General features: G+C 52.4%; 1 protein-coding gene across 2 annotated transcripts; it reads left to right on the forward strand.

The window, feature by feature from the left end:
* Positions 1–15,007: 15,007 nt before the first annotated feature.
* Positions 15,008–26,553, forward strand: ZIC3 (Zic family member 3). 2 transcript variants are annotated; one of them, XM_013983895.3, is made up of 3 exons: positions 15,008–16,614; positions 17,736–17,899; positions 25,973–26,553. In XM_013983895.3, the coding sequence occupies exons 1-3, from the start codon at positions 15,552–15,554 to the stop codon at positions 26,120–26,122; spliced, it is 1,377 nt and encodes a 458-aa protein (XP_013839349.2). In that variant the 5' UTR covers positions 15,008–15,551; the 3' UTR covers positions 26,123–26,553. The 2 variants fall into 2 exon arrangements, with proteins under 2 accessions (XP_013839349.2, XP_001927777.2); XM_001927742.7 differs by lacking the exon at positions 25,973–26,553 and adding an exon at positions 18,723–20,560.
* The last annotated feature ends 288 nt before the right edge of the window (positions 26,554–26,841 follow it).

Genomic DNA, 26,841 nt, shown 5'->3' on the forward strand with positions numbered 1-26,841 from the left:
CGTTTTAGAGTCAGTCTGAGCATCTGGTCGTCACTGAGGAGACCCCTGGGGAGGGGAGGGGTGCGCAGCTATTTCCTTTCTGTCCAGAGAGAAGGCGGGGGTGAGCAAAGATTCAGGGGAGCTGAGCACTCGTCTCTCCAAGCCCTTGGCTCCTGGATGGACCCAGGCCCCTCCCATCAATAGGCCCTTGGGGGGATGCTAAGGAAGGAAACTGGCAGGTGGGGTATGAGGTGCTGCCTGGGCGCTGGAGGGGCAGCCCGTGGAAATCGAACCCGTGCAAGGAGGGCGCGTGTCTTTGGAGACTAGGGCGCGTGTGTATCCGTGTGTGTGAGAGACAGTGAGAGAGACACGGCCAGAGGACTAGGAGACAGAGAAGCAGAGTGGACAGATGGAGCACAGGGGACTGTTGCGAAATGCAGAGTTTGATCTATTCTACGAGTGCCTAAATCTCGCACAGGTTTCACTTGCTCATCCCCTGAGACCTTGGCCAAACCGCATTCTCCTGGTTCAAGTTCGAAGTGGAACGGAAAACAAAAGCAGGCAACGGTTCCGGCGCTGCCGGAAAGGAGCACCACAAAGCCTCCTCTCGCGTCTCCCCTCCCGGGGCCGGGGAGCCGATGTGAAGATCAAAAGCTTCCACATCACCCCGGCGGGGCGCGCCCCCAGCCCTGACGGAGGCTGACTGAAGGGTGGGGGCACCGGGGGAGGGAGGAAATCCGTGGGACTCTGGAGCTGGGCGGCTCCTGCCAACCCTTCTCTGCATCCTGGGAAGGCGCGGGCGTAGGCCCGTCCCCTCCTGGGTTCTCGGCAGTGGTTTGGGAGTTTATATTTGGCCTTTCAGGGCCACCCGCGCCTGGCCCGCGGCTCCATGGCCCATTGGTCCAGTTAGCGTCCTGACCGGGGAACTGCAGGCTCTGCCCGGCCCGAGGCCACCGGTTCGGTCCTATCCGTGGGCATCTGCAGCCGAGCCCCTCTTTGAGGGCGAGAGCTCTGCGACAGCTGCCGTGGTTTGGTGGCCCCTCCGGGGCGGGAACGGCCTTTCCCAGAAGGCTGGGGAAGTCACCCGAACCTCTGGACCTGACGGGCCAAGGAGAGGGGGACTTAGAGGAGAAACCCGAGCCTTGCTGGGAACCAACGCCCTCGCCTAAACCCGGGCGAGCGAGGCCAAGAGACCCCTTCAGCGGGGCTCTGGGCCCTGCCTCCTCCGCCAAGCTCGCGCGGAGGTGCGTCCCGAGGGCCCCCCAGCTCCCCGCAGTCAAGGTGCAGCGCCGGGCTGCGCTGGGTCTTGCTTTCCCAGGACAGACCTGCCAGGAAGGCGGCTACTGAGCCTCGCCGATCCAGGCCAGGGACTGCCAGGTGGAAGCTGTCGTGCGGCCGTGACAAGCCGGGTCCCCCCACCCCCCCAGCATTGACCCGAGTTGACGCTGGGATACCCCCGCGAAATGACCGCCACGTGAGAAAGCCTGGGCCGCGGACAATGCGCCGGCGCCTCGTTAGGGCCGGGCGGGCGCTCGGGGAGCCAGGCCTGCACTGTCCGCGGCCTCATCATTCATTTCCCTGGACGTGCTGGTAAAAATGCATCAAAACAGGCTGCGGAGCGCGGTATAAAAGCACAGCGGGATGAGCTGCTTTCCAAAAAGGATCTCGGTGATTGGACCGGGCTCGGTGTGATTGACAAGAGCTTAGTTTGGAAAAGGGAAGACACGCAAGCTTTCACAGCGGGATCCCTTTTCTAAAATATATCACACTAGCCTTTGAAAAGCGCCGCACACTATAAGGAAATAGCGTTTCACGGCTCGCTTTATGGTGCGATGACATTTCTTTAAAACACAGCGAAGATCAAAAAAGGGAGAGAGAGAAATAAAATGTGTTGCAAACACAATGTTTTAATTAGTTTATTCTGTGCGATGCTTTTATCTGACGTATACATTGCGGGTTCCCCTTTAATTAAACAGCCCCTCTCAAGCGGCGGCGGGCGAGGGAGGGAGGCCGGGCGCTGCGCCCCCTTCGTTCCCTTTAGGAAAAGCGGAGAGGCCGGCCGGCCCCCGAGCCAGGCTCGCAGGCCCTTGGGCCCTCCGGGCCGGGATCGGCAGGCGGAGGCTTCGGGGCTGCGGGAGGCGGCGGGACCGGAGCGCCCCGCGGAGGCCGAGAGGAGGGAGGGGAAGGAGAGCAGCCGAAGGGAGGCGGTTTCTCTCCCCAGGGACGAGGACCGGGCGCAGGCCGTCCGAGGCGCCCGGGCTCGGCGCCAACCTCCCCGCCTCCCCCCGCGCCCCCCGCGGGCGCGGCCGCCGTCCCTCCGCCCCGGGGCCTCTCGAGGCCCCCGCTGGGCCGGGGGGCGGGACAGCGATGGGCACCAGGAGACGCTCTGGGGTCTCTGCCCACTCCTCGACTTCCGGCTCCTTGGCCCTTGGCGGCTCCCAGAGTAGCGGATCCTCTGTCCCGACCAACAGGAAGAGGCGACTTCGCCAGCATCCGCTCCCTGAAAGCGCGGGCGCCGCGGGCGCTGTTCTAAGTGGCGCCTCAAGAAAGGCCGGGGAGAAGCCGATGGGAGGATGTGCTGGGAGCCCAAGCAAGGCACGTTTCTTACACACACACACACACACACACACACACACACACACACGGGACACCCTTGCTTCTCGGGAGGCTCTGCAGACTTGAGCGCCACCGGTAACCCCCTTCTCCCTCTCACACGCGCCTCCCCGGTGGCCCCGCTTCCGTCGCAGCCCCGCCCTGGAGCCGAACACCGAGCAGGCCCGCTGCACTCACTCCCCACGGCATTTGCAGCTCTGGCTGGTAGGTAGTGATGGCAGGCGTGCTGTGGCCTGACACTCCGACGGTATTGTTTGCTCATTCTCCGGTGAGACAAGACAACAAAGTATAAACCTGTGGAGTAGGAGGGAGGCCGAATTAGAGGTGTAGATTTAACCCTTTAGACAGACCCCAAACTCAACCCTATAAATTGATGACTGGTCATAAGACCTCCTCTCCTGTGAAGATTTGTTGCTTTGGCTGGAACTGGGAATGAAAGTCAAGGTTTGCAGCCTGGGAGCGGGGCTGGGGGTGAGGAGACCCACCTCATGGCCGGGATGCTGCCCTTCCAGCTTTTGCTCAGAGGAAATTTTCCTTCTGACCTCACTCCACTCAAGGAAATGAGACTGAAGGCAGGATGGGCTGCCGAATACCTCTGCAGCCCGTGTGGCTCTGCGAGGCGAGGAGGGCTGCAAGGTTGCCTTGCTTGGGGAAAGAGGAGGACCACCAAATATTTCTCTAAGTCTTGCGGTTTAAATATTGGTATTTGCATAAAGGTCCGAAATTTTCGCTCTTCAATATCAAGGACTCCTTTTCCAATCATGTACACTCTCTATGTGATGAGCAGCATCTGATCTGTTTGGATGGAAACGTAAAAACCACTGCAAAGCCCATTTGATAATAATCAAAATAATTCACTTATAATATGGTTTCCATGAATCCCAAAATTCACTGTTACGGAGCAGAGGCACAGTATGCGCTCTCCAGTGTATTATCCTCTAAAGGCTCTTTTCTTCATGAATGTATTTGTGACGGCTCTGCATTACAAAAACAATCCACAGAAATTAACTGACATGTGTGATGACAACGAAGTGCCAAACCCACTTCGAGAACAGTCTGTCTCCTAACTTCTTTTGAGCATTACACTCGAAATAATCATTTGAACCTACCACGGCTGTCGAATAACAAGAGAGCTCCAGATGTGAAGTTCATGCATGGAACCCGCTGCAAAGCCCTCTCCCACGCAGCTCGTCTCTCTACTCCCCCTCCCTCCCTTCCCCTCTGTGATCCAGGGAGTTGCAGAGTTGGAAAAGTAATAATAATAAACTTAAGCCTCCAGTTGTTACAGTGTGATCTTTAAAACTGCTTTAAAGCGGCCAGAAGGGAAGCAATCTTAAAGGAAGCCCTCGGCCTTAAAGACTTGATATTGCAAAACAGGACAAAAGAAAAATATAATGGAAGAAGCCATTCCCCAGATTAAGAAACTAAGAAACTCTGGAGTTCCCACTGTGGCTCAGTGGTAACGAACCTGACTAGTATCCATGAGGACATGGGTTCAACCCCTGGCCTCACTCAGTGGGTTAAGGATCTGGCGTTGCCCTAAACTGTGGTGTAGGTCTCAGACAGAGCTCGGATCCGGCTTTGCTGTAGCTGTGGCTGTGGCCTGCAGCTGCAGCTCCAATTCGACCCTTATCCTGGGAGCTTCCATATGCCATGGGTGAGGGCCTAAAATGACAAGAAAGAGAGGGAAAGGAAGAAAGAAAGAAAGACAGACAGACAGACAAAACTAATAAACTCAAGCCAATTTCTTTTTCTCTCACCAAAAGAGAAACTCTTCCATAAAAGTTCCCTTTGAGTATTCATCCTAGCCAACCCCAGTAACATATCTGGGTTGGAAAAGACATAACTAAGAGAGGCATGCTTTTTAAAAAAGTAATAAATTCCAAAAGTTACCCCAAACTTCCAAGCAATCAACACAGTATTCATGCAATATTCATTCTAAAGCTTCAAGTCCCAGCATTTGTTTTGGGGGCAGTAAACATTTTGCTGGTCCCTGTGCGAGACAGAGTCATTGTGTGACATCACTTGCTCTTATCATCTCCCTCACAGCACCTCAGACAGCTGCGGAGAGCAGGCAAGTTCTACTTTTTTTTTTTTTTTTTTTTGAGTGAAACCAGCTAATGTATGATCCTGTGGATTTTTTTAGAATGTTTTCTACGAAAAAAAAGGTTCAGCTTCAAATTACGCTGCAACTTGAGCTGCAACCACTTGCCCCTGCCTCTCCCTGCTTTCCACAACTTCAAGGAGATGTCCCTGGAGCCTGAACCAAACTGCACACTCCCTGGACAGCGCTGTTCCTTGGAACTGTCTAGAACCTGAGAGGCATAAGGCTCCCTTCCCTAGCTGTGGGGAGTCCGCCCAGGGCAGGGAAGGGGGAGCAAAGAAAGTATTCCTGAGAAATGCCCCCCCCTTCTCCTTTCCTCTGGAAGGAGGACAGGACTGGACCGGGTAAGATGGAGAGAAGTAGGATCCATCGGACCGGCTCTTTTGTTTAAGTGGCTCCATCTCTCGCTGTCTTCCCGTGGAAATTTTGTCCCGTGACAGCAAGAGCGTAGCTCTCTTGAAATAAAAGAAATGGGACCAGGCCCAAGAGCAAATCATTCCTTTTCTCTTTCTTTCTTTCTTTCTTTCTTTCTTTCTTTCTTTCTTTCTTTCTTTCTTTCCTTCTTTCTTTCTTTCCTTCTTTCTTTCTCTCTCTTTCTCTCTCTCTTTCTCTTTCTTTCTTTCTTTCTTTTCTTTGGCTTTTTAGGGCTGCACCCACGGCATATGGAGGTTCCCAGGCTACAGGTCAAAGCGAGCTACAGCTGCCAGCCTGTGCCACAGCTGCAGCCACAGGATCCGAGCTGCGTCTGCGACCGATACCGCAGTTCACGGCAACGCCGGATCCTTAACCCACTGAGCGAGGCCAGGGATCGAACCTGCAACCTCATGGTTCCTAGTCAGATTCGTTAACCACTGCGCCACGACGGGAACTCCCAAATCATTTCTTGATTAGAAACTTTTGATTTCCTCCACCTCAGACCAGGGCATGGCAAGGGTGCCTTCCTGGAAAGCAGAGAGTGAGGCAGGAGTTGAAGGCGAGGTTCTTCTTCATGGGAACATCTGGTGGCAAAGGGAAGAGAAGGCGACAGCAGTCTGCAGTGGGGACTCCAAGCTGACCCTCAGCACACCAAGTTGGGGTGCCTGAGACCTGGGATGGTTGCAGGCTGGGAGTAAAGGCGCCCCAGATAATCCCCTACTCTGCTCAGTGGTTCCCTCATTCCAATCGCCTGGGGAGCTTTAAGACTTAGGAATATGCCACCCCTCCCCAGACCCGTGCGTCAGAAGTTCTGGGGTGGTTCTGGGTATCTGAATATTTCAAAGATCCCCAGGAGATTCCACTGTGAAGCCAGGCTTTCCAGCTCTGGGAACCCTGGCTCCATGCTGTTGCTTCTGGAGCAAAAGGCAGCCAACTCCTCCCTCTTCCAAATTTGAGGAGGTGTGATGTCTGCAAAGAAAACAAGATATTGCAATTTAACTCTTTGAGAACCACAAAAATAACAGATCAGGCCAGAGTTAGAGCTTTTCAGCATGTGCACAAAGGGAATGGGTCCCCCTCCAGGCCTAGGGGGCGCTCTAGAAACTGGGGAGGTCAGCAAGTGTGCTCCACTCTTCTCAGTGGTAAAGAGCCAGATAAGCCACCCAGAAAGCTAGATGGCATCCAAAGGTAGTGCGAGTGCCCTTGGTTTCAGACAAACCTAGAGGCCAAGGCTACTTCAGGAAGAAGGCAGACATGAGAAATAAGAATTAGTGAGCTTTTTGGAAAGGGGGAACGAGATATTTGGATGAGGGGGGTAGAGAGGTCTTCTGGAATGTTCTTGAGGCCCCTGAGCTGAGGACAGATTCGGCCTGTGGAACTAGTACTGAGGGAGTGAGGAAAAGAGGGTTCCAGGCCTTGTTTTTTTCACCTTCATTTTAGAGGTAGATAGATAAGGACCTCTATCAAGATATACGGATGGGGCGGGGAAGCAGGAGAGGAGGAAAAACGCAAGTCTGCTGATAAAATGTGCCTCGCCAGGGCCTTGGTCTTGAGGAAAACTTGACCTTTTACCCTGGAAGGCTGCAGTGGGCTTCTGCACAAACGGTGTTGGCTGAAGTGTGTGTGTAGAGGTTGGGAGAAGGACGGGGCTGGGCAGGGGGACCCCAGACGCTGCCACCTCCTCCTGTGGACAGCCTTCAAGGACCCAAATCAAAAGTGAGAGAGGAGGAGAGAGGGCAAGGCACAGAGGTCTTTGGGGGCCCGGTCCACGTGGAACTTGGACCCTGGGGTGAGAGCTCAGATGCAAACTAGGAAAGGAAAAGCAGGATGGACCGCAGCCTCCCCTCCCCTTAAGGGCAGCAAGAGGTCACCCCCTGGGGCCTCGAGGCCGGTTGGCCGTGCATGGGCTCTCAAGGTTCCCGGTGCACCGGCTCTTCCGCAACATCCGCGACCTCACAAGCCTGTGGTCAGTAGCTGCACGGAGTTTCCTTCAAGCGGTTAAGGACCTGCTCTAAGAGGAGAAGCCTGAGCCATAGGGGGCGCAGTTTGGGAGTGGCAGCCGGGAAGGTGCTAATCCCAGAGTTCCGTTGCCCCTTCCCCCCTTCCAAGAGCGGAAGCTTTCTCTAGACAGGGCCGGGAGGGAGCTCCTTTTAAATGCTGTGCCCTCCACACGCTCTCAGTGAGACGGCTCCTGGTTCCCGGTCCTCTGGTCCTCTCGAGGCCCTCTGGCATCCTCCCGGAACCGGAATGGGAATGCCACCAGGTCTTTCTTGGGCTTGCTGGGGTCGGAGTCCCCAAGTTGATTTTCCACAAATGGCACTTGCGGCAAACCCTAGGTGCAAGAGGTCCTACTCTCTGCACCCCCCTGGGCACGCGATACCTGGTCAGTGTGTCTCCATGTTGGGACAGGTTGGCTCATCTAGGCCTGTGTAGGCCAGACGCCTGAATCCTGGTGTTACAAGATACAGGCCATCCGGTTAAATTCAAATTTCGGGAGTTCCCGTCGTGGTGCATCGGAAACGAATCCGACTAGGAACCATGAAGTTGAGGGTTTGATCCCTGGCCTTGCTCAGTGGTTTAAGGATCCCGCATTGCCGTGAGCTGTGGTGTAAGCTGAAGATACGGCTTGGATCTGGCATTGCTGTGGCTGTGGTGTAGGCCAGTGGCTACAGCTCCAACTCAACCCCTAGCCTGGGAACCTCCACATGCCGCAGGTGTGGCCCTAAAAGCAAAAAAAAAAAAAAAAAATTTCAAATTTCAGATGAAGAAGGAATACTCTCTTGCCATAAGTATCTCCCTTGTGATATGTGGGATATACTTACACCCTTCGAAAATCACTGTTTATTAGAAATTCAAATTTACCCGAGTTCCCTGATGTCTATGCTAAATCTGGTGGTCCTTCCAGACTGGAGTGGCTGCTGTGTGGAGGAACTGTTTGACTCTGTTTGCCGGCCCGGGGCCAGGTTCGAAGATGAAGTATAATTCACCAAAATGGAATCTGAGGAGACAAAGGTTGAGGGCGCAGAGGAATGGTAACCTGGTAGAGAAATAGGGAGGAGAGGGCTAGAGTCTGGGAGGAAAAAAGAGGAGGGAGAGACATACACACCTAGGGGGAGAAGCCTCCTGGAATCTTTATCGTTGTCAGAGTAGGGGGCCCAGGAGAAGGAGAACTGGGCGCGGCTTTCTTTCCTTTTTTTTTTTTTTCTTTTTCTTTTTTTTTTTTTTTTTCTTTTTGCCTTTTAGGGCCGTACCGGACTAAGGGTTGAATGAGAGCTGCAGCCGCCGGCCTACGCCAGAGCCACAGCAACGCCAGATCCAAGCCTGCACCACAGCTCACGACAACACTGGGTCCTTAACCCACGAAGCAGGGCCAAGGATCGAACCCACAACCTCATGGTTCCTAGTTGGACTTGGACTCTTTATCTTAAGCCACCTTTCTAGTTTAATGGAGGGGAATTCAGGGGGCCGGCCTAAAATCCTTGCCCAGAGGTATTGGCTGAAGGCCTGTGTCCATGGGAGAGAGGGCGTGGGCATGTGGGTGTTTCTGGGAGACCCAGAGGAGAGGGATGACGTCCAGGCCCTGGCTGAGGAGGGGCAGTTGAACTGGGAAAAGCTGACCTCTTTTCCTCAGAGCCCCCCAGGCCTGGGGAGCGGGGGAGCCTTCCCTCGGGCCTCCTGAAGGCAGGCCGCTCAAGGGCCGAGCCTGGACTCACATGCCTTGCTGGCTTGGGCGGCTGCAGTTGCCCCTCAGGGCTCAGTCAGGCAGAAAGGGTCAACAAACTGTGTATCTCTGGCCAAGAAGAAAGACAATAAAACCACCCTCGGGGTCAGAGGTCGCGCGGTCTCGGCCTGAGACGTTCACAGCTCTTCTTCCTTCCTCCTCTCTCCCGGCCCCTCGTTCTCCCTTGGACTCTTTACTCTTTTTCCGAAGCCAAAGTTATCCCCGGAAATAATTGAGGTGTGAGGCTGAAAAAAATCAGGGCATGCAAAATGAAGCTTGGAAAGTAGGGGAGTGAGAGTGGACAAAGGCCGCCGCTTAGGGACACGGGGCTTCTGTGAGGCTGCTGTCCAACCTCTAGTCCACGGATCAGCAAACGTTTTCTGGAAAGGGCCGTATAGAAAATACTTAGGCTTCGCGAGCCATATTCAGTCTCTGTAGCATTATCTCTGCACCCCCTTCCTTCTCCTCCTCCTTCTTTTTCTACTTCTAACTCTTTAAAAGTTTTTTTTTTTTTTTAAATCTTAGTTCCTGGGGCCATACAAATACAACAGGCTATACGGGCCAGATTTGGCTTGCAAGTTGCCAAATCACATTCAAGCGAAAAGTTAGTCTAATTCACTCCCACTCTGTCCTGTTGGAGGGGGGAGGAGAAAAGGGCCCCACGTTTTGTTTTTAATATCCAAGCCCATTCCTCCCATCCCTTCACTGGGAAAGGACTAGATGAGTGACTCCAAACTTGATGCAGAATCCACAGGCAATTTGATTTTGCAAAATGCCATTCCTGACTCTACAAAGTTTCCTGGGAGTTGAATGAACAAGGGACAGCATTTCTTTAGTTGGCAGGAGCTCCCACCCTCAGTTTGGGCCCAAGGGAAGATAACTCAGTAATGCAGCATCTGCCCCCAGGGAGAAGGGGAGGAGGAAGAGGGAGTCGTGGGAGAGGCCTGGGCTAGAAAAATGGAGCTGGGATGGCAGGAGGCCCAGACCTAGACACCAAAGGTGAGAGACACTGCCAGAAGCATGATGTGGTCTGGAGGTACCCCTCCTGTCACCTTGGGTGCAGGATCCTGTCTCGAAACAGGGAAGTGAATGGATAAATACCTCTGGATGGTCAAGGCTTCCCTCCACTAGTTTTGGAGCCGAAATCATTTACATTAGAACTAATGGAGCATTTAGCAGCTGGAAGGAACTTGGAGACCTGGGTAAATGAAAGCTCCAGGATGTCACACAAGCTTTGCACCCCAAATCCATTCTCCTTCCTCCATCTCTTCAGGTCTCTGGGCAAGGACTTGGAAACATACATCGGATGCACCGTTGTGTACTTCTGCCCTGCCTGGCTCTCCCTCTCCCCTTGCCTGGGCACTTCCCACCTACGAAGGGTTCTGATCCGAAGGGAAGGGTATTTCTTCCAATGTGACTTGTCCTTCTGGCACCCAGAGCCACTGCCACTGTACCTTAGAGCCTGGAGGCTAACATCTAGGCACCCCCAGGGCAAGAAAGGGACTTATGAGCAGCAGGACCTGGTGGGCCAGGACCACAGCTCACCGTGAGCCTCGCACCCAGACTTGGCTGGTGACAGAGCACTGCCCACTGCCTAGGGTTTCACTCCATTTCCAGGGCTCTCTTCACAGTCTCAACCTGGATTCTGATAGCTCTGGTTCAACTCCCTGCCTTCCTCCAAGTTCAACCCTATTTACTTCAGCTTGTGTGGCTGAAGTTCAAGTATCTCTTTATCTATCTACCTCTCTATCTATCTGCACAGCCTTGATTGACAAGTACAATGAATGAAAATGTCTCATTCCTGCCTGGTTTGCATTTCATTACATTGGGCAGCGATATGCTTTGGACTGCAGAGGACAAAGACAGGACAGATTTTTTTTTTTTAAGGATTGGTTAACAATATCTATTTGTTCATTCTATATTGAAATTTGAAGGTATTTAGGACTCATACAATTTTCGTCAAGTGATGAGAGGGCAGCGAAAACTATGATGAAGCCAATAAAACCTGGAGCCCAAATGAGCGGTTGTCGAGAGTGTCCGCAGGTCCCCGAGCTCCAGAGATCGATAGTTTAGCTCGGACCCTGAAACCAATTAAGAGCTTTATCTTAGCATAAAAATAAAGAGGAGTTACAAATGCATTCCTTTCCCAGCTTTCTTCCCCCTTCATTTTTTATTGCGATTTGCAGTTTTTCTTTTTAAAGGATCTGGGACTCAGAAGAGAGGGTGGGGATTTCTGTAAAGTGTCGTTTACCAGGGGGGGAAAATGCGAATAATGGTGAGTTTCAAGGGCATGTTTCAACGAGAAACACTTTGTGCTTCACTAGGAAGAGGCAGGGGCACCAAATTCAGCGTCTTGGAATAATTCCCTTCCTGGACTCAAAGATTCATTTATTGAAATAAATCAGGAAGCATTGACAGAACGGAAATCCGCTTGCTGGGTTTAAAGGGTCTTTAAAATGTTGCGAGTGTTAGATTGCAAGTCTTTTCTAAATACAAAACAGAAGAAAAGACCGCAGTGTTTCCCTTGGACTTAAAATTGCTAGGTCTCCGACTTAGGATAATTTCACGTCCGCCACAGAAAATGTGTTTAGGAAGAAATTCTGCCCGATAGCACAACTGCTGTACATGTTTTGCTTTTTTTTTTTTTTTTTTTTTTTTTTTTTTAAGTAGGCTGGATCTGGATGGAAGAGAAAAGTGCTGCAGAGTGGGGCTCTGGGTTATAGGGAGAAATCAGTTCATCCCTACTGCCCTCCGGACCTTCTCTGTCCCTCCTGCTTCTCCAAGATGGATCCTAAAATTCGGGCTCAAAAGCTTTGCTCATTTGGCAATGATCAGTTTCTCTGATACACTTATTGCTTCAGATTTGGGCATGAAAATAAATCTTTTTTTCCTATTTACTGTTTGAACTCTGTGTGAGGGAAAGGATCCCATTATATTTCCTATCCATACAGACATGTGGATATTTAGACCAGACCACATACAACTGGGGGACGCATAAAAGAGATTTATTGGTTAATTTACGCCGCCTAATACACATGTAAACTCCAGTAAGCCCAAGCTGCCGAGGGAGCCTTGGTTCTAGCGTAAAATAAGAACCACGACCCCTGGGTTCGAGTCGCCCTGCCCTGCGCGCTGATTCCGTTCTCCACCTGAAAAACGAAGAAACCAGAACTCGTTTCTGCCCTGCCCCAGCCTGCGTGCAGAAAAAAACTTTTCTTCGCTTGCCACTTTCCGCCACCAGTCTGCTCTCAGACTCAGCTCCCTAAAGCCCCCTGTCCCCCGAAGTTGTTCCCAGGGTCTCCACTGCAAAGTGAGTTGAGGGGTGGGGGCTGCAGGTCATCTGTAAAACTTGGCTTATGATTATTATTGCCCAACAGGAGTGCTTTGCTTGGGGGGGGGGAGTCGATTTCTTAGGCAGTAACTTGCCATCTCTGGAGATATTTCGCTTTCTATCGTGTTTTAAGGGTCAGGGTTCCCCCTCCCCCCAAAAGGAAACCGCCACCCAAGCCAACCGAAATAGAATTCGAGATGGCCTGTCTCTGCCCTGCTGCTCACAAAGTCCCCAGCCTCGTCCTCTTGAGGGCATCTGGGGTTCCCGCGCCCCACCAAGCAACGCCACCCCCTGAGTGGCACCCGCGGGCTGGGCCGGGCTGCCCCAGGAAGCCCGGGGGTTTTGGCCTGGCTGAACCGCTTCAGGTCGGCCCCTTAACAAGCGTTCCCCCCTCCCCACTTCTCCGTTGATGATCTAATTGAATTATGCCTTTTTGTTCCAGGGACTACAGAGCACGTGCTGGAGGCAATTAATTATCGGAATGTGGCCATATCCAAACGGACACTGGGCACCGGGTAGGTCAGCGGCGGCGGCATCCCCTGCCCTGCGCTCGGGACCCCTCCCCCCAAAGGGGCAGGCGAGGCTCCCTCGGCCGCCCTCTTCCACCGCTCCTCGCCCCGCTGCCCGCTCCGACTCCCAGTCGCGCGAGGCCCTTGGTTCTCGGGGTACCAGGCGAGGTTCCCCGAAAACCTTCGCATCAGCGCTGGCCGGGCTGGGGTCCGACAGCCACCTCTTCCCCGCTCCGGAGCCCCGAGCCCCGCGCTCTCCTCCGGATTGGCGCCAGGAGGAAATCCAAACTTTTTCAAACCAACTCTGCGCCCAGGGTCCTTGGGGGGGTGGATGGGAGGTGAAGAGAGGTAGCAGGAAGGCAGAATCTAAAGGGGGAAGGGAGGAGAAAGGGGAAAAAGAAAGAAAAGCAATCCTCCCTTTTTTGTAAACCTGACTCCAGGGAATTCATTTGCATGATTTAGGCGTATTTGTTCTTCCCTGACCGCTCCCCCCCCCCCCCGCCCCGCCAAGAAACCCTCGGCTGAGCGACACTGAAACCAAGTCTTGGAGAGCCTATTTTCAGTAGATGTAATAATTGAAGTCTGCAGTGACCTCACCTTCCAACCTGGGGAGAGAGCTCTGATGCAGAGGGAGAATTGGGGCGAGTTTGAAGGGAGGGGGTGACTACGGTAAGTGTGCCGCCGGCAGGGTTTCCCCCCAGCAAACTGGCAAAGAAAGAAGAAGTCTGGACCAGGCCAGGCGGAATGGGGGGCAGGAAGTGAAAGGCTGCAGTTAAAAAGCGCTGCTTGAGGCGGTCTCTCCTAGCGCCTCTGAACTTGATCAGATGTTCTGTTTCCTACAGAGAGATGGCGGCCTGGCTGCGAGGCTGCCTCAAGGCGCAGACTTTGGGGCTCGGCTCTCTTCGGGGTGTGACAATTACAGCCATCTTTCTCTCCGCCCTTTCACTCTCCTGCATTCTTTGCAAATGCCGGGCCGGACAAAAAATGAGTGGATTTATAGCCCGGTCTGAACCTGGTTATTATGTCCAGAAAGACCTTGCACCAGACAGGAGAGGGGGCGGTGATCCCACACACAACCCTGGAAAGTCAGTCCTTAATGGGTGAGAAGTTCCCGAGGTCACTACGTGCTTCTCCGGGTAGAAGTAGAAGGGGGCGAAGCCTTGGCAGTTCTGGAGGGAAGAAAATTCCACCTCTCAATCCCCATTCCCGCCTCCTACTTTCGCATTTGAAAATGTTGAGAGTTCGAAGTTGATTAACCCCGTGGTTTAAACAGGGCACAGATCCTGTGTGTCTAGTGAGCTTGCTGTGCAATGTGTTAGTGTGCTGTGTGCACGTTTTGGGTACACAGGCTAAGTGTACTCTGTGCATGTCTAGCATCTGTGCTTCTGCATGTGTTATGGGTGTACACTGTTGTGTGCCTGTGTTTACTGTTTTGTGCGTAGTTTGTTGTGTACTTACTGTTGTGTTTAGTTGTGTGCGTAGTGTGGTGTGTGCGAGTTTCCTGTGTTATATATGTTTGCTGCCTTGGGTCTGGTGTGTCATGTGTGTGTGTGTGGGGTGTGTGTGGCAGGGACAGGACAGTGGCTTGTATAGCCACTACTCACAAACTAAAGAGTCACTGCTTGGCTCAGACGGAAGTAAGGGAGATGGCTCTCATTGTAATCGTTTCCCCCCGCTTGGGCCTCGGCCGGCCGGTAGCAACTCGGATCACAGACGGCGAGTCGGCCGGCCTGGGTCCGGGCTCTTGGGGCCATCAGAGCCCACAGTGGCGCGTGGGGAGGACGCGGCTAAGGGGCCGTGAGAGTAGAACTGTTGTTCTCGCCTCAGGATGGGTGCCCTGCGGCCGCGGAAGGGGTACATTCTCGGGGTGGTTTGGTGGCGGGGGCCCGAGCGGATCTGGACGTCCAGCGCCGCGCCGACGGTGGGAACGATCCCCGCGGGGCAGAGAGTTCATTTGGCCAAAGCGGGTAAAGCGCGCGCTGGGGGTGCTCGCTCGCTTCGGGCGGGAGGGAGGCCCCGGCTCCGCCCCCGCCCCGCCGGTCTCCGGCCCAAGCCTGGCTCCAGTTCCCCACGGCAGCGTCAGCCCCGCGAAGCCCACTCGCGGGCTCCTGGCCGCCGCCGCCTCACCTGCCAGGCGCCCGGCCACGGCCCAATCAGCGGCGGTCGCTCGGCCGCGGCTGCCATGTTCCCCGCTCTGCGCTGCCAATCACTGCGGCGACGGCCAATGGGCGGCGGGGCCGGGGGTCAGGTGACCGCGGGCCATCTGGCTCCCCATTGGCGCGCGCCGCGGGCCTCCCGCTCGGTTTATGTGAGAGGAGTGAGTGATTGACTTTATCAGTCCAAGGACATTACTCTGGAGGCGAAGAGGCTGGGACTGGCGCGGCGAGCGGCGAGGACCGAGCCTGCCTCCTGCCTGCCGGCCGCTAGCCGGCTCTGCTTCTAAGCGCAGTCTAGCCGGGAGGCCGGTGCCGAGGGAGCCTCCTGGCCTCGCGGTTCTGAGCTCTCGGGGAGAGGAAGGGTGCCCGGGGCTGGATTGGCAAACTCCGCCCTCCACTTATTATTTTGCTTATTTTTCTTTGTGCGCGCCTGTTAGTTTGTTAAACCAGATCTAGTCCCAGAGTCTTTTCTCCTCCCTTCTCTCCCCCTCCTTCTCCCCCCTCCTCCCCCCCTCCAGGTCCTTCTACTTCCCCTCCTCCCTCCTATCCCTCTGCAGGAGACTCTCGCAGCGACGGAAAGTTGCAGCCCCTGGTACCGCCTTGGGGGTCTTCCGACAGTGTCCAACCGCCGCCACCCCTCTCCGACTACGACACTTCGGAGATCTCCTTCGCCCGCACCCTCGCTCATTTCAGCCGGATCGCTGGTGCCCAGAACGCCCCACCCATGACGATGCTCCTGGACGGAGGCCCGCAGTTCCCCGGGCTGGGAGTGGGCAGCTTCGGCGCGCCGCGCCACCATGAGATGCCCAACCGCGAGCCGGCGGGCATGGGTCTGAATCCCTTCGGGGACTCGCCCCACGCCGCCGCCGCCGCCGCCGCCGCCGCCGCTGCCTTCAAGCTGAGCCCCGCCGCGGCTCACGATCTGTCTTCGGGCCAGAGCTCGGCGTTCACGCCGCAGGGTTCGGGTTACGCCAACGCCCTGGGCCATCATCACCACCACCATCACCACCATCACCACGCCGGCCAGGTGCCCAGCTACGGCGGTGCCGCCTCCGCCGCGTTCAACTCCACGCGCGACTTTCTGTTCCGCCAGCGCGGCTCCGGGCTGGGCGAGGCGGCCTCAGGTAGCGGGCAGCACGGTCTCTTCGCCGGCTCGGCGAGCAGCCTGCATGCTCCGGCCGGCATTCCCGAGCCCCCCGGCTACCTGCTCTTCCCCGGGCTGCACGAGCAGGGCGCCGGGCACCCGTCGCCCACCGGGCACGTGGACAATAACCAGGTCCACCTTGGGCTGCGCGGAGAGCTGTTTGGCCGCGCCGACCCGTACCGCCCGGTGGCCAGCCCGCGCACGGACCCCTACACGGCCGGCGCGCAGTTCCCTAACTACAGCCCCATGAACATGAACATGGGCGTGAACGTGGCGGCCCACCACGGGCCTGGCGCCTTCTTTCGTTACATGCGGCAGCCCATCAAGCAGGAGCTGTCGTGCAAGTGGATCGACGAGGCTCAGCTGAGCCGGCCCAAGAAGAGCTGCGACCGGACCTTCAGCACCATGCATGAGCTGGTGACACATGTCACCATGGAGCATGTGGGGGGCCCGGAGCAGAACAACCACGTCTGCTACTGGGAGGAGTGCCCCCGCGAGGGCAAGTCCTTCAAGGCGAAGTACAAACTGGTCAATCACATTCGGGTGCACACGGGCGAGAAGCCTTTCCCGTGCCCCTTCCCGGGCTGCGGCAAGATTTTTGCCCGCTCCGAGAACCTCAAGATCCACAAGAGGACCCACACAGGTAAGGGGGAGGGCGGGCGGGCGCGGGATTCGCCGCCGCACCGCTTCCCCAAGCCGACTTTCAGCGCCGGGGAGAGGGGGGTGGCGGCCAAAGAGAGGGGCGGCGCCCCGCCAGGGCCGTTCGAAAAAGTAGCGCTGTCAGCGTCCCTCCACCTCTCGCCCTCCCCGCCCCGCGGCGCTTTTGCCCAGTTCTAACTTCCCCGGCCGCCGGCTCTGCGGTCTCGGGAACTAATTGGAACCTTCTCGCGCCCAGGAACAAACTGGCGCCGCCTCTTTTTGTCTCTTTCTGGGTAACTGTGAAGGGACTCCGAACGTGTGGAGAGGAATTGCTTACGAGCGACTTAGCTCTCGGCACACAGTCGGGGGAGGCAACCATAGAAATGCTAATGAAAACTAACTTTCGGTTACTTCCGCTCTTTTTTACCCTTGATTGGCACATCTCCTAATTAAATGACGGATACTTTTGTCAAACTATTTTTATTTGGAGTTCCAGGTTCAATTCAGTCCTCCGGGAGGAAAGCTAAAGTAGAAAAGGCACCACAGTTTCGTGGCTTGTTCAGAGCATCTTGTAAAACTGTCCGGATCCCCTGGATTTATATAGTTTTCTCTTTTCGAACGTTAAGTACGACGACCCAAGCTTTTTAATACTGGGCTTAGCAAAACCGCTGCATTTGAAAGAGGCAAATTAAAAGGTACAAAGGAGGAACTAAAAGGGATTGTCCCGTCCCGGTCCATTGTCCCGCCCGGGCTGGGCTCCTGCGCCGAGAGATCGGCGGAAGGTGGCCGCGCTTTGGAGGCCCTGGGCCGGGTCGGGGGGGTACCGCGACTCAGGGGAAACTTTGGAAAGCCGGGGGCTTTCCCATCCTGCGCGAGAACAAAGGGACCGGCAGGTTCTGGGCCGGCCCGGCCCCACCCCCGCCCCCCGACCGCCGCTCCCCCCGCCCCCCAGCAGGCTCGACCGGCGCGCTGCATTTTTCTCCAGGGAAAAGAGATGCCACGGCCGCCCCCAGTCGGCGCTCCCTCTCCGGGAAGACCGCCGGACGCTCCGTCTCCCGCTGCTCGACCCCAGGAAGCCCCGGCCCTGACCGTGTTTACCCCTCTTTGCGTTTCTGCCTTTTGCAGGTGAGAAACCTTTCAAATGTGAATTTGAAGGCTGTGACAGACGCTTTGCCAACAGCAGCGACCGCAAGAAGCACATGCATGTGCACACCTCGGACAAGCCCTATATCTGCAAAGTGTGCGACAAGTCCTACACGCACCCGAGCTCCCTGCGCAAGCACATGAAGGTAATTACCTCTTTATTAGCGGTCGGCGGTTTATAAACACTCGGCCCGACACCGGGCTGCGGAACGGAAGCGCCCGCGCTGCCAACCCTGTGTCCTCCACGTTAAATCCTATTTGCTCCAGCGTTGACACCTTGAACCCATTTTGGGGACCCAGAGGGGGGCGGGGGAGAGCACAGTGGGGAGGAGGAGGGAGCGGAGGGAACAATCAGTTGTTTACTGGGAAGCTCTAACCGGGCTCGCCAGGGCTGGAGGTTGCAGGGGCCGCCTCTCCCCGCTCAGCCCGCGGTGAGAACCGAGAGTGCCCGCGCCGAACCCGGGGGGTGCGTGGTTCACTGGCTCTTAGGCTTCCGATAAAACAATGGGGCCGAGGAGCGCGCTGTGAGTCCCAAGCATTTGTCTGAGACCTCGCAGCGCCCAGGGCGCCCGTGCCACCTTTCTGTGTACCTGCTTTGCCAAGCCAAAGCGGGCTTGGCGAAACCTGGGCCCGGAGTATTTTAGAGGGCCCCTGAGGCTTCGTGCTTACCCCGCTCCATCCGCGGAGAAAGCGTTTTTTTGAAGGGGCAGGAGTAAATCGGAGCGCTTTATTCCTTTTTCATGAAGCCATTCTTAGGACTCAGACTGTTTTGTTGGCGAACATCTTGGGGTTTTCTAGACATCGGTAATGTGGAAATTAAAAAGAGAATACCAAAAACCAGCAGCATTTCTCTTTTAAGTGGGTCACTGGGCGGTCTTGCTCTTACAGTGCTCGAATTCTGCTCTTGTTTTTGCTTGCACAATGCCAGTTGGAATTATATTCATTATAATATATACATGTTAATTTTAGGTTCATGAATCTCAAGGGTCAGATTCCTCCCCTGCTGCCAGTTCAGGCTATGAATCTTCCACTCCACCCGCTATAGCTTCTGCAAACAGTAAAGATACCACTAAAACCCCTTCTGCAGTTCAAACTAGCACCAGCCACAACCCTGGACTTCCTCCCAATTTTAACGAATGGTACGTCTGAGGACAAACACAAACACAAACCCTGTTAACCATAGAATGGACCAAATGCATTTTAAAAAGAAAACTGAGACCAATCAGATGGAAATGGAGTTTTAAGGCAAGAGGCCATACATAGGGCTACATCTTGTTCATTGCAATTGTCCAGGAAGGCTTTGGGGCAAGATCCAAAAATAGTCATGCCCTTTTCTCAGGATTAGAAAATATGTTTTGGCATTTGAAGGATTTAAAAAAAAAATCTTTTCACTGCATTTTCTTCCCCTTTCTCTTGCTCTCTGCTCACCCCATCCCTGAACGCCTTCAGTTCATTTTAACTCTTGTCCTGTTCCTTGAGAGGAAGTTACAGAAGGCTTGGTGGTGGTGGTGGTGGTGATGTTAAAATTGATGGAAACATCTTCGCCTTAGTGGTGATTGTTTAAACTCTCACAGTCTTAAACCGTGCCAAAGTCCTGTTATGTCTTGAACTTTTCCTCAAAGCATTACACTTGTGAATGTATTTTTGTCGAATGGGGTCGAAACTGTTGTTCAGTATTTTTTCAGGCTGAGGATGTGATGTTACTCTACACAGATTGTGACGTTTAGTATACAGTTGCCTTTTGTAAGAACTTTTTTTTTGTAAATACATATCCATTGATGCCATATTTATCGTTTGTAATTTAATTATTGCTACAAGTGCCGGGAACTGAACAATATTTATGGATAAATGTTTTCTAACAAATTCTGTACAGCTTTTGATTATAACCGCTTTAGCATTAAATTTTATTGTTTTGAAAGAAGAACACAATTTACAATTTTTGAACCACTGACTCCTTTCTCTTGTTTTGTAACAGCCTCCTTCTACAAAGAGGAGACGTGAGCAAATGAAATCTTGTTTGTTGGTATTTATAACTCACTCAGATCCCTTTTTTAATTGTTAAATTATTTTTCTATTGCAGTATAGATTCCTTACAGTGTCAGTTTCCATCTGGGAAGACCCTCCTTTCTTTATCTCTAGCTCAGATGGTTGTTTAACTACGAGTTTAAATGTGTTTGTCCTGGATTTTCGGCATGCAAATCAAATATTACTGATCAATTCAGTTAGTGGCCATGACATCTCAATCTTGTGCTTCAAAGACTGAGAAGCTGGATTTAATCATCCCTGCCCTACATATATAAACATAAGGTAACCTAATGAGTTTTATGTCCCTTAGTTTTTTTATTATCTTACATAAAAATGAACATTGTGGCAGGATGCATGTCTGTCTGTCCTATTGAGAGATCACCCATATACCTATATATGTTTGTATCTATGACTTATCTAATCTGTCTATCAAATCTATCTAGCTTTCTATATATTTTCAAAAGTAAGCATACGTCTGAAACAGTGGTGATGAGTAAGGCCAGTTGAGCCGTGCTTACTTATGATGAAAGTGCTTCTTAAAAGAACCATAGTCCATTTACAGTTTTGGAAGGCAAAGGATGGTTTGTTTTGCTGTATATAGTCCAATTCGTAATTATCACACTGATTCATAAAATTTTTATAGCGGTGTAATAACTGCAGCGGTTCTGAAATGATATTATGGAAAGAAAAAACATTTGCAAAATATGTATTTTTAAAGTTCATGGTTTGTAGGCAAAGATGTTAAGAGCATTGTTTCCATTAAAATCAATAACAATGAAAAATGGTTGTTTGCTTTGTGATAAAATATTAACAATCCATTTAATCTTCAGCGAAGCAACTCATTTGGACAAACAGTTCTTTTACAGTTGTCATTTGAAAAAGAAACTGATTACTCTTGGGGGGGAGGGGTTGGAGTGGGTAGAGTATTGAGAGAGGTTTCTCTTTTTTTTTTTAAACTAATTTAGGGTGCTATTTAATACTGAGAGCCCAATCTCTGCATGAATAACCAACTTGCAAATCAGCAAATAGAATGGTGGAGATAAGGAATTGTAAAGAATTTAGAAATGTAATGAATAGGCTTAAGTACCTCCTTCTCTTGGAAGGGGCAGTGCTCTAGGTTTTTTGGTGGCAGTCAGTTTGGTATTATACATAATCATTTTGAATTCTAGAATTTTGTTTATTGTTCTTTTTGAAGAAATAAAGTCTTGGCACATCTATTTATAACATTTTTGTATTTGGTGCCTGATTTTTTTTTTCCATGTTCAAATAAATCAACCTTAAATTGAAACGCTCAGAGAACTTCTGATGATTAAAAGAAACTTTGATTCCCTGGATACAGTCGAAGCAGTCTATTTTAAGTTATCTACTGATCTTTGTCAACAATTAATTATTGACAGTTTCTAACTGCAAATTGCTTTGAATGGGATTTCTTGTGGAGAATGGGTTTTTTTGCACTTTCCTCCACCAATAGACAAGGCAAGGGCCTGAATGCCACGAACCGATTGGGATGACTTCGCAAAGTGATGAGCAGGTAACCTGGTCAGTCTACCACGCCTACTCCAAACATTCCAATCTTGACCTTGACATTGAAGGTGCTGGACCAAATTCCTATTTCAGGATTTTTCCTTCACTTCAAACCAGAGACCATTTTAAATGCTCAGCAAATTTTCAGAAAGCTTATACCCATAAGATTTGCTTTAAATGTGTTCCAACTGAAGTCTAAATGTTTTTCTTCTGAAATACGTGTTGAATTTCCAGTTTACTGTTTTCTCTATGAATTCCCTCTCCATGCCCAACTTAACCTAACTTTAAATGGCAGTAGAGTGATGGGTTGGTTGCAAGATTTTTTCAGAAACTTGCTTCTCCCACTCTCCCCCATGCCAGTTAACTATATTAAACATCTCCTTAGGAGACAAAAAGAGGAGTTTGATCTTTCCTTGCTAGGCTTGAAATTATTCTACCACAAAATTTTACAGCAAAGCATTGTGTCCTAAGAGGGGATGATGCTATTTAACAATGATGATAACCAGTGTTACGATAATATAAAAGTTTTGCCCGGCTACATGATTTCCTCTAATATGGGTGTAGCATCGTATTTCTCTTAATAGTCTATCCCTCTGCCCTTGTCATTTGTTGCAAAGAAAAATTTATTCACAGATTTTCTTCCTATAATCTGAATCTGGGAGTGCACATGTACATTCTTGAATTTTCAGTAAATACCTTAAAGGATAAGCCCCCCCCCCCACCAAAAAACCCCCTTGCAACCCTAAAGATAGATCAGCTGAAAACCATGAATGTTAGCTGGGTTCTTAGTGATCTGCCTGTTCTTTTACTTCTTGCACCTGGTAAAGCCTTTGGTTAAAAATCCATTATCTTTTCCAAAATGGGTGGTTGAAGATTTCCAATGTTGGGTGGGGAAGGCGGAGGTGTCTATTTCCACGCCGACATAAGTCTGGGCTTCATCCAGTTTGGAAGGTTAAAGATCAGGGACCGGGCTAAGCAGGGCAGTCAGTCTTGGCTACTGCGAAGCTTGGAGAGCAAGCAGGGACCGCCTCCGCTCACAAAGCCTCCCAGGAAAGTTGTGTTCGAGACTTCCTCGCCCCTCCCCCCTCCCTGCCGCCCGCGGTCTCCTTGCCTCTTCGCCCCTGCCTCCCTCTCCTCCCCTTATAAAGCCCCCCAAACAAGCGAAAAAAGTCCAAGGGCCTCTCTCCACTTAAGTTTCTGAAAGAATAGCCACCGGCGTGCCCATCCCCTGAAGCGTGGGGTTTCCGCCTGGCAGCCAGGCTGGTTTTCTCTCGGACTGTCTGCCCCTCGAGGCTTAAGTCTAAGTCGGGCTTTGGCCCGGGACCAGGCCGGGCGTTGCGGGAGTCGGGGCTCCAGCCCGAGGCCCCCGGGCCCCTCGTCGGGGCGCCCAGAGCCCGTGCCCACGTACCGAGTCCTCGCGAGGCCCGATCGAAGCTGGGGCCGGGGGGAGGGGACCTCATTTCCTAGGGTCAATTCTCCCGCGGTCTCGGCCCGCTGACCCTTTGACCTCCACCTACAGGGCCCTTGGCGGCCGTAAGCCGGCGGTCGCCCGGGCTCCGAGGACGCTTCGCGCCCCATCGCCTCCCGGCCTCATTAGGCCGGCAGGGCTGTAAAGCAGGAATCAGCCGCTGCCTAATCCGGACCTGGGGTCAATACGAGCCCAAACAATGGTGAGCTCCGAAGGCCACAGCGCAGCGCTGGCCGCAAACTTTGTGTTCCATTCATTTTTTTCAGGCGGTGGCGGTGGCGGTGGCGGTGGGGGAGGAAGGGAGGTGCTCGCGCGCCCGAAGGCCGATCCCGGCTCCCGGGGCTCTCAAGCGAGCGTCCTCGCGCTCGGCCCTCCGGGTCTCTTCGCCGCGCCAGGGACTGCAGGGGGGACGAGGCCTGGGGCCTGGTTGGCGGCCCGCGCGAGGGCCCGAGGGCCGGTCCAGAGGGGGCTGCCCCCGCGCCGAGAGCAGACTTTGAAGTGGGTTTTTAGCGCGCACGTGTGAGAGCCGCGCCGGGGCCGGAGCGGGGACCCGCTGGGAGGAAAGAGGAGGCTCCGGCCCGGGCCCCAACCCCTCCCCCGCTCCCCGGCGCCCCAGCCTTTTCAAGCCGCGGCCGGGGACCCGCCGGCCTCCTCCGCCCGCGCCGCGCGCAGGCGCACAGCCCGCAGCCGTCGAGTCGGCTTCGGCTGCGAGGGGGCGGCGGGGGAGAGCTGAAAGCCGCTTTGGTGCGCCGCGGCCTCGGCCGGGCCGGGAGCGCGGCGGAGGGGAGGGCCGGGGGCCGGGGGCCGGTCTGGGGCGGCTCGCGGGTCGGGAACATGGCGGCCGGATGCGAACCCCCGCGGAGCGCAGCGGCGCGCCGACTGCGGGCTGCCCCGCTGTTGTGGGGCTTCAAGTCCCTTGTTCTTCCTCGGCTCGGAGCGCCTCGCGGGGGAATGTAGGTCGTGGCGGCCGAGCGGCAAATTGTTAAGACACGGAAGCGAAGAAGTTCTTCCAGGGCATCCTGGGCGTGGGAAGTTGGCGAGCCTCTGGGGGACTGGGGTCCCCGGGGGGACTGGGACCTGAAACCCACCAGAGGCCGCCCCGCCCTCCCGTCGCGACCTGAAACCCTTGCCCCGGGCCCTCGGGCGTGGGGGTGGCCTTTGGAGCTTGGCGCTCGGGTCGGGATCCCCCAGCACCTTCGAGGCTCGAGAAATGCCAAGGAGTGGACACTGTTCTCTTCCAGGACAATGGCGGGGCCCGTGAGCCGAGCACGGAGGCACCGTTTGCAGCCAAAATGCCCTGGATGAGCGACGTGGACGTGCCAGTGCGAGTTCGAACCCTCCACGTTGCTCAGGCCCCATTTTCTGCATATCTCATTTAAACGCGGGCCTATGAAAAATGGCACTGTGTGCGCTTTGTGTGTGTGCTGGAACAGCTGGTGGTCTTAGGAAAAAAGCAAAAAAAGAAAAAAAAAGCCATGATTCCAAAAACTTTGATTCCGCTTTCGCTTAACTGCCTAAATGTTGGCGTGTGAAAGAACCCCTGGTAGCTCAGAGATCTCGAATTCGTGTTTTCCCTGCAGAAAGATGCTGCAGATTCGCCTTCAGATGTCTTTCATGAGAATAAAACAATGTGGGATTTTTTTTTTTTTTTAAGTACAGTTATTGACCTCCGGCTCCTTTAGGAAACTAAGCGGTACGAATTCTTTCAGGTTGCGTCTTCGTGGAGGCCAACAGCTAAACGAAAAGACAGCCTTTCTGGGGCTGCCCACGGTCGAGCGTTTGGGCTCCTGAAGGTGTCGGGCAGTTCCCGTGGGCCACCTTGGGAAGGGCCCCAGGTGGGTGGGCAGGTCATTAGCAAAGCTGGCCCAGATCTGGGGGGAAATCTGCAAAACAGTGCCTTTATCTGCAGAGAACAATTGATGGGGTTGTCTTTCCTCCTTTTCAGTGCACAAAGAAGACGGCTTTGGAGCAAGAATTTGGAATATGCATTTAAGTTGTCGTGCTTTGCATTGGAAACCCCTGGGCAATTAAAATAAGCATGCCTTGTAGTATTTTCTGTCCTTTTCTTATGTGTGGTTCCTGCAAGTCAAAGGGGCCGGAGTCCCTTCTGCAGTTTGGAAACTTGTTTTGAAATGGCCACCAAACAGATTTCCCCCCCTTTGGGTGAAGTTTCCTCCCAGGGCTCAGGCACTCCACCCCACCCCCTAACTGGACTAGAGTATTGACATCTTTGAGAGATCAAAGGAAGGAGATGGTTGCCTGCTGTATACTTTATTTTTCCATGCTGTAGTTTGAACCCTGAGGTTTGGGCTTTTTTCCTGGTTAAAATCTCTTGGTACCAAAAAGTGTGGAAAATGCAAAGTTCATTAACTTGAAAAATTTTTAGCCAATGGCTAGGCAGTTTGTCTCTTTGAGAACTGCAGAGCCCAGATTGTCCCTGGAGTTGACTTTAAAATCAAGCTAAAGATGCACTGGTGAGCTATCTCCCCTGGATACCTGCGGTGTTCTTTGGGTCATTTGATATGGTGAAACTGCAGTTAATTTTCACAGGGGTTATGTGAATGGAATTTCTGCAGAACTGGCTGAGTGATAAATTGGTAGAACTCTTATATTTGTTTGAATGACAACTCCAGAGGGCACTGCTTTTCCCACTGAGGTTTGGTTTCTACCATAACCATAGAAACTTACAGCTTGAAAAACACTAAGTTTACAGGAAGCATTTAAAGGGCAGGATGTTCAGAGCACTTGGACTAATAGTAACTTAACACAGGAGCAGCGCTGCTTTGAGTAAGATTCCTGTTTCCAAAAGTCTGTTAAAACTAAAAGTATATATATTTCTTTAAAAATCATCTAACAAAGCAAACAATTTTGTGTATTTTAATGTGATGACAGTTCAACCAATTTGCTAATCTGATGACTAGAGGAGTGTGAGTTCTGTGGTAACTATAAGAACAGCCTTCACCAGATGGCAAGTTTATAATGTTTGTTTTCGAATTGGATGTGTGCATTGTCCAGTGTATTTTATTAAAACACAATCTATGTAAAGACTGTTTGAAGGTGTTAAAAATAAAGGATTCCGTTGTGTTTTATTATAAACTAGTATTTAAAACAACATATCCGGTAACGTTTTACGAATTTTTTTCTAAGAGTAAATGTAGCCTGTTTTGACCTATCTGCAGTTCACTTTTTGTTCTTTTGCCAGTGTTGTCCTGCTTGGTATCCGGGACAGTCTCTAATTCCTGACGAAGAACTTGATACTGACGTTGGTATGCAGCAGCCAGCCCTCCATAACACTACCTATCCTAAATGCAGGGTTAATGCCGAACCTACTGTGCAAGAAATGATTTACTGATGAGGTTTCAAAGAAAACCACATCAATTTGGATGTCTGTTACCTTGAAGGGATCATTTTAAGAGTAGTAGCTTCCTCCCTAGGTATAAAAAGACTATTTTCTTCTTTTGGTGGATTTCATTCTGTGTTGAGCAATCATTTGTGAAATGAAAAAGCAAAAAAGCACCCCCCCAACCCCCCGCCAATTTAGGATCATAAACGGGAAGACGGAGGTGAAGACTGGCCTAATTCATAACCCAGGGTGTATTATCTCATGCATTGTGTTGACCTTGTTGAAAGTCTCTTTCAAACACCTGCATTCCACATGTAGAACTCAAGTGTTTAAAACTAGAACTATGAGTGCTTGTTTTGTGAATTTCATATTTGTGTTCAAAAAGCAGTACCCGGGATCCCTATAATTGATGTTTGACGTAAATAAAACCATTTAAATTATTTTTTGTGATTACTGTTTTATTACAGTGCCAGCTATAGCCCCTAAATAACCTTGATTAACCTGTTGACTTCGGACAATTTATATTCTGTTCACATCTTTTCACGATATAGCTTGGCTTTCACGAAGCAATAAACTTGGGGGTGGGGGCAATCCACTGAACAAAGCCCAACCAACTGTTTTGCGCTCACAGTGTTTTCCCAGAGGGACTCCGGGCTAGGTGCTGGGCAGGTCAGGGGGAGACGTCAGAGTCAAGGATCGATTGGGATGCGTAGAAGGAAAGACTGGTG

This window comes from Sus scrofa, chromosome X, assembly GCF_054392235.1.
Source record: "Sus scrofa isolate SSC_HxYL_T2T_F1_AM1 chromosome X, Sscrofa_HxYL_maternal_Yorkshire_Landrace_v2.0, whole genome shotgun sequence".
NCBI classification, from domain to species: Eukaryota; Metazoa; Chordata; class Mammalia; order Artiodactyla; family Suidae; genus Sus; species Sus scrofa.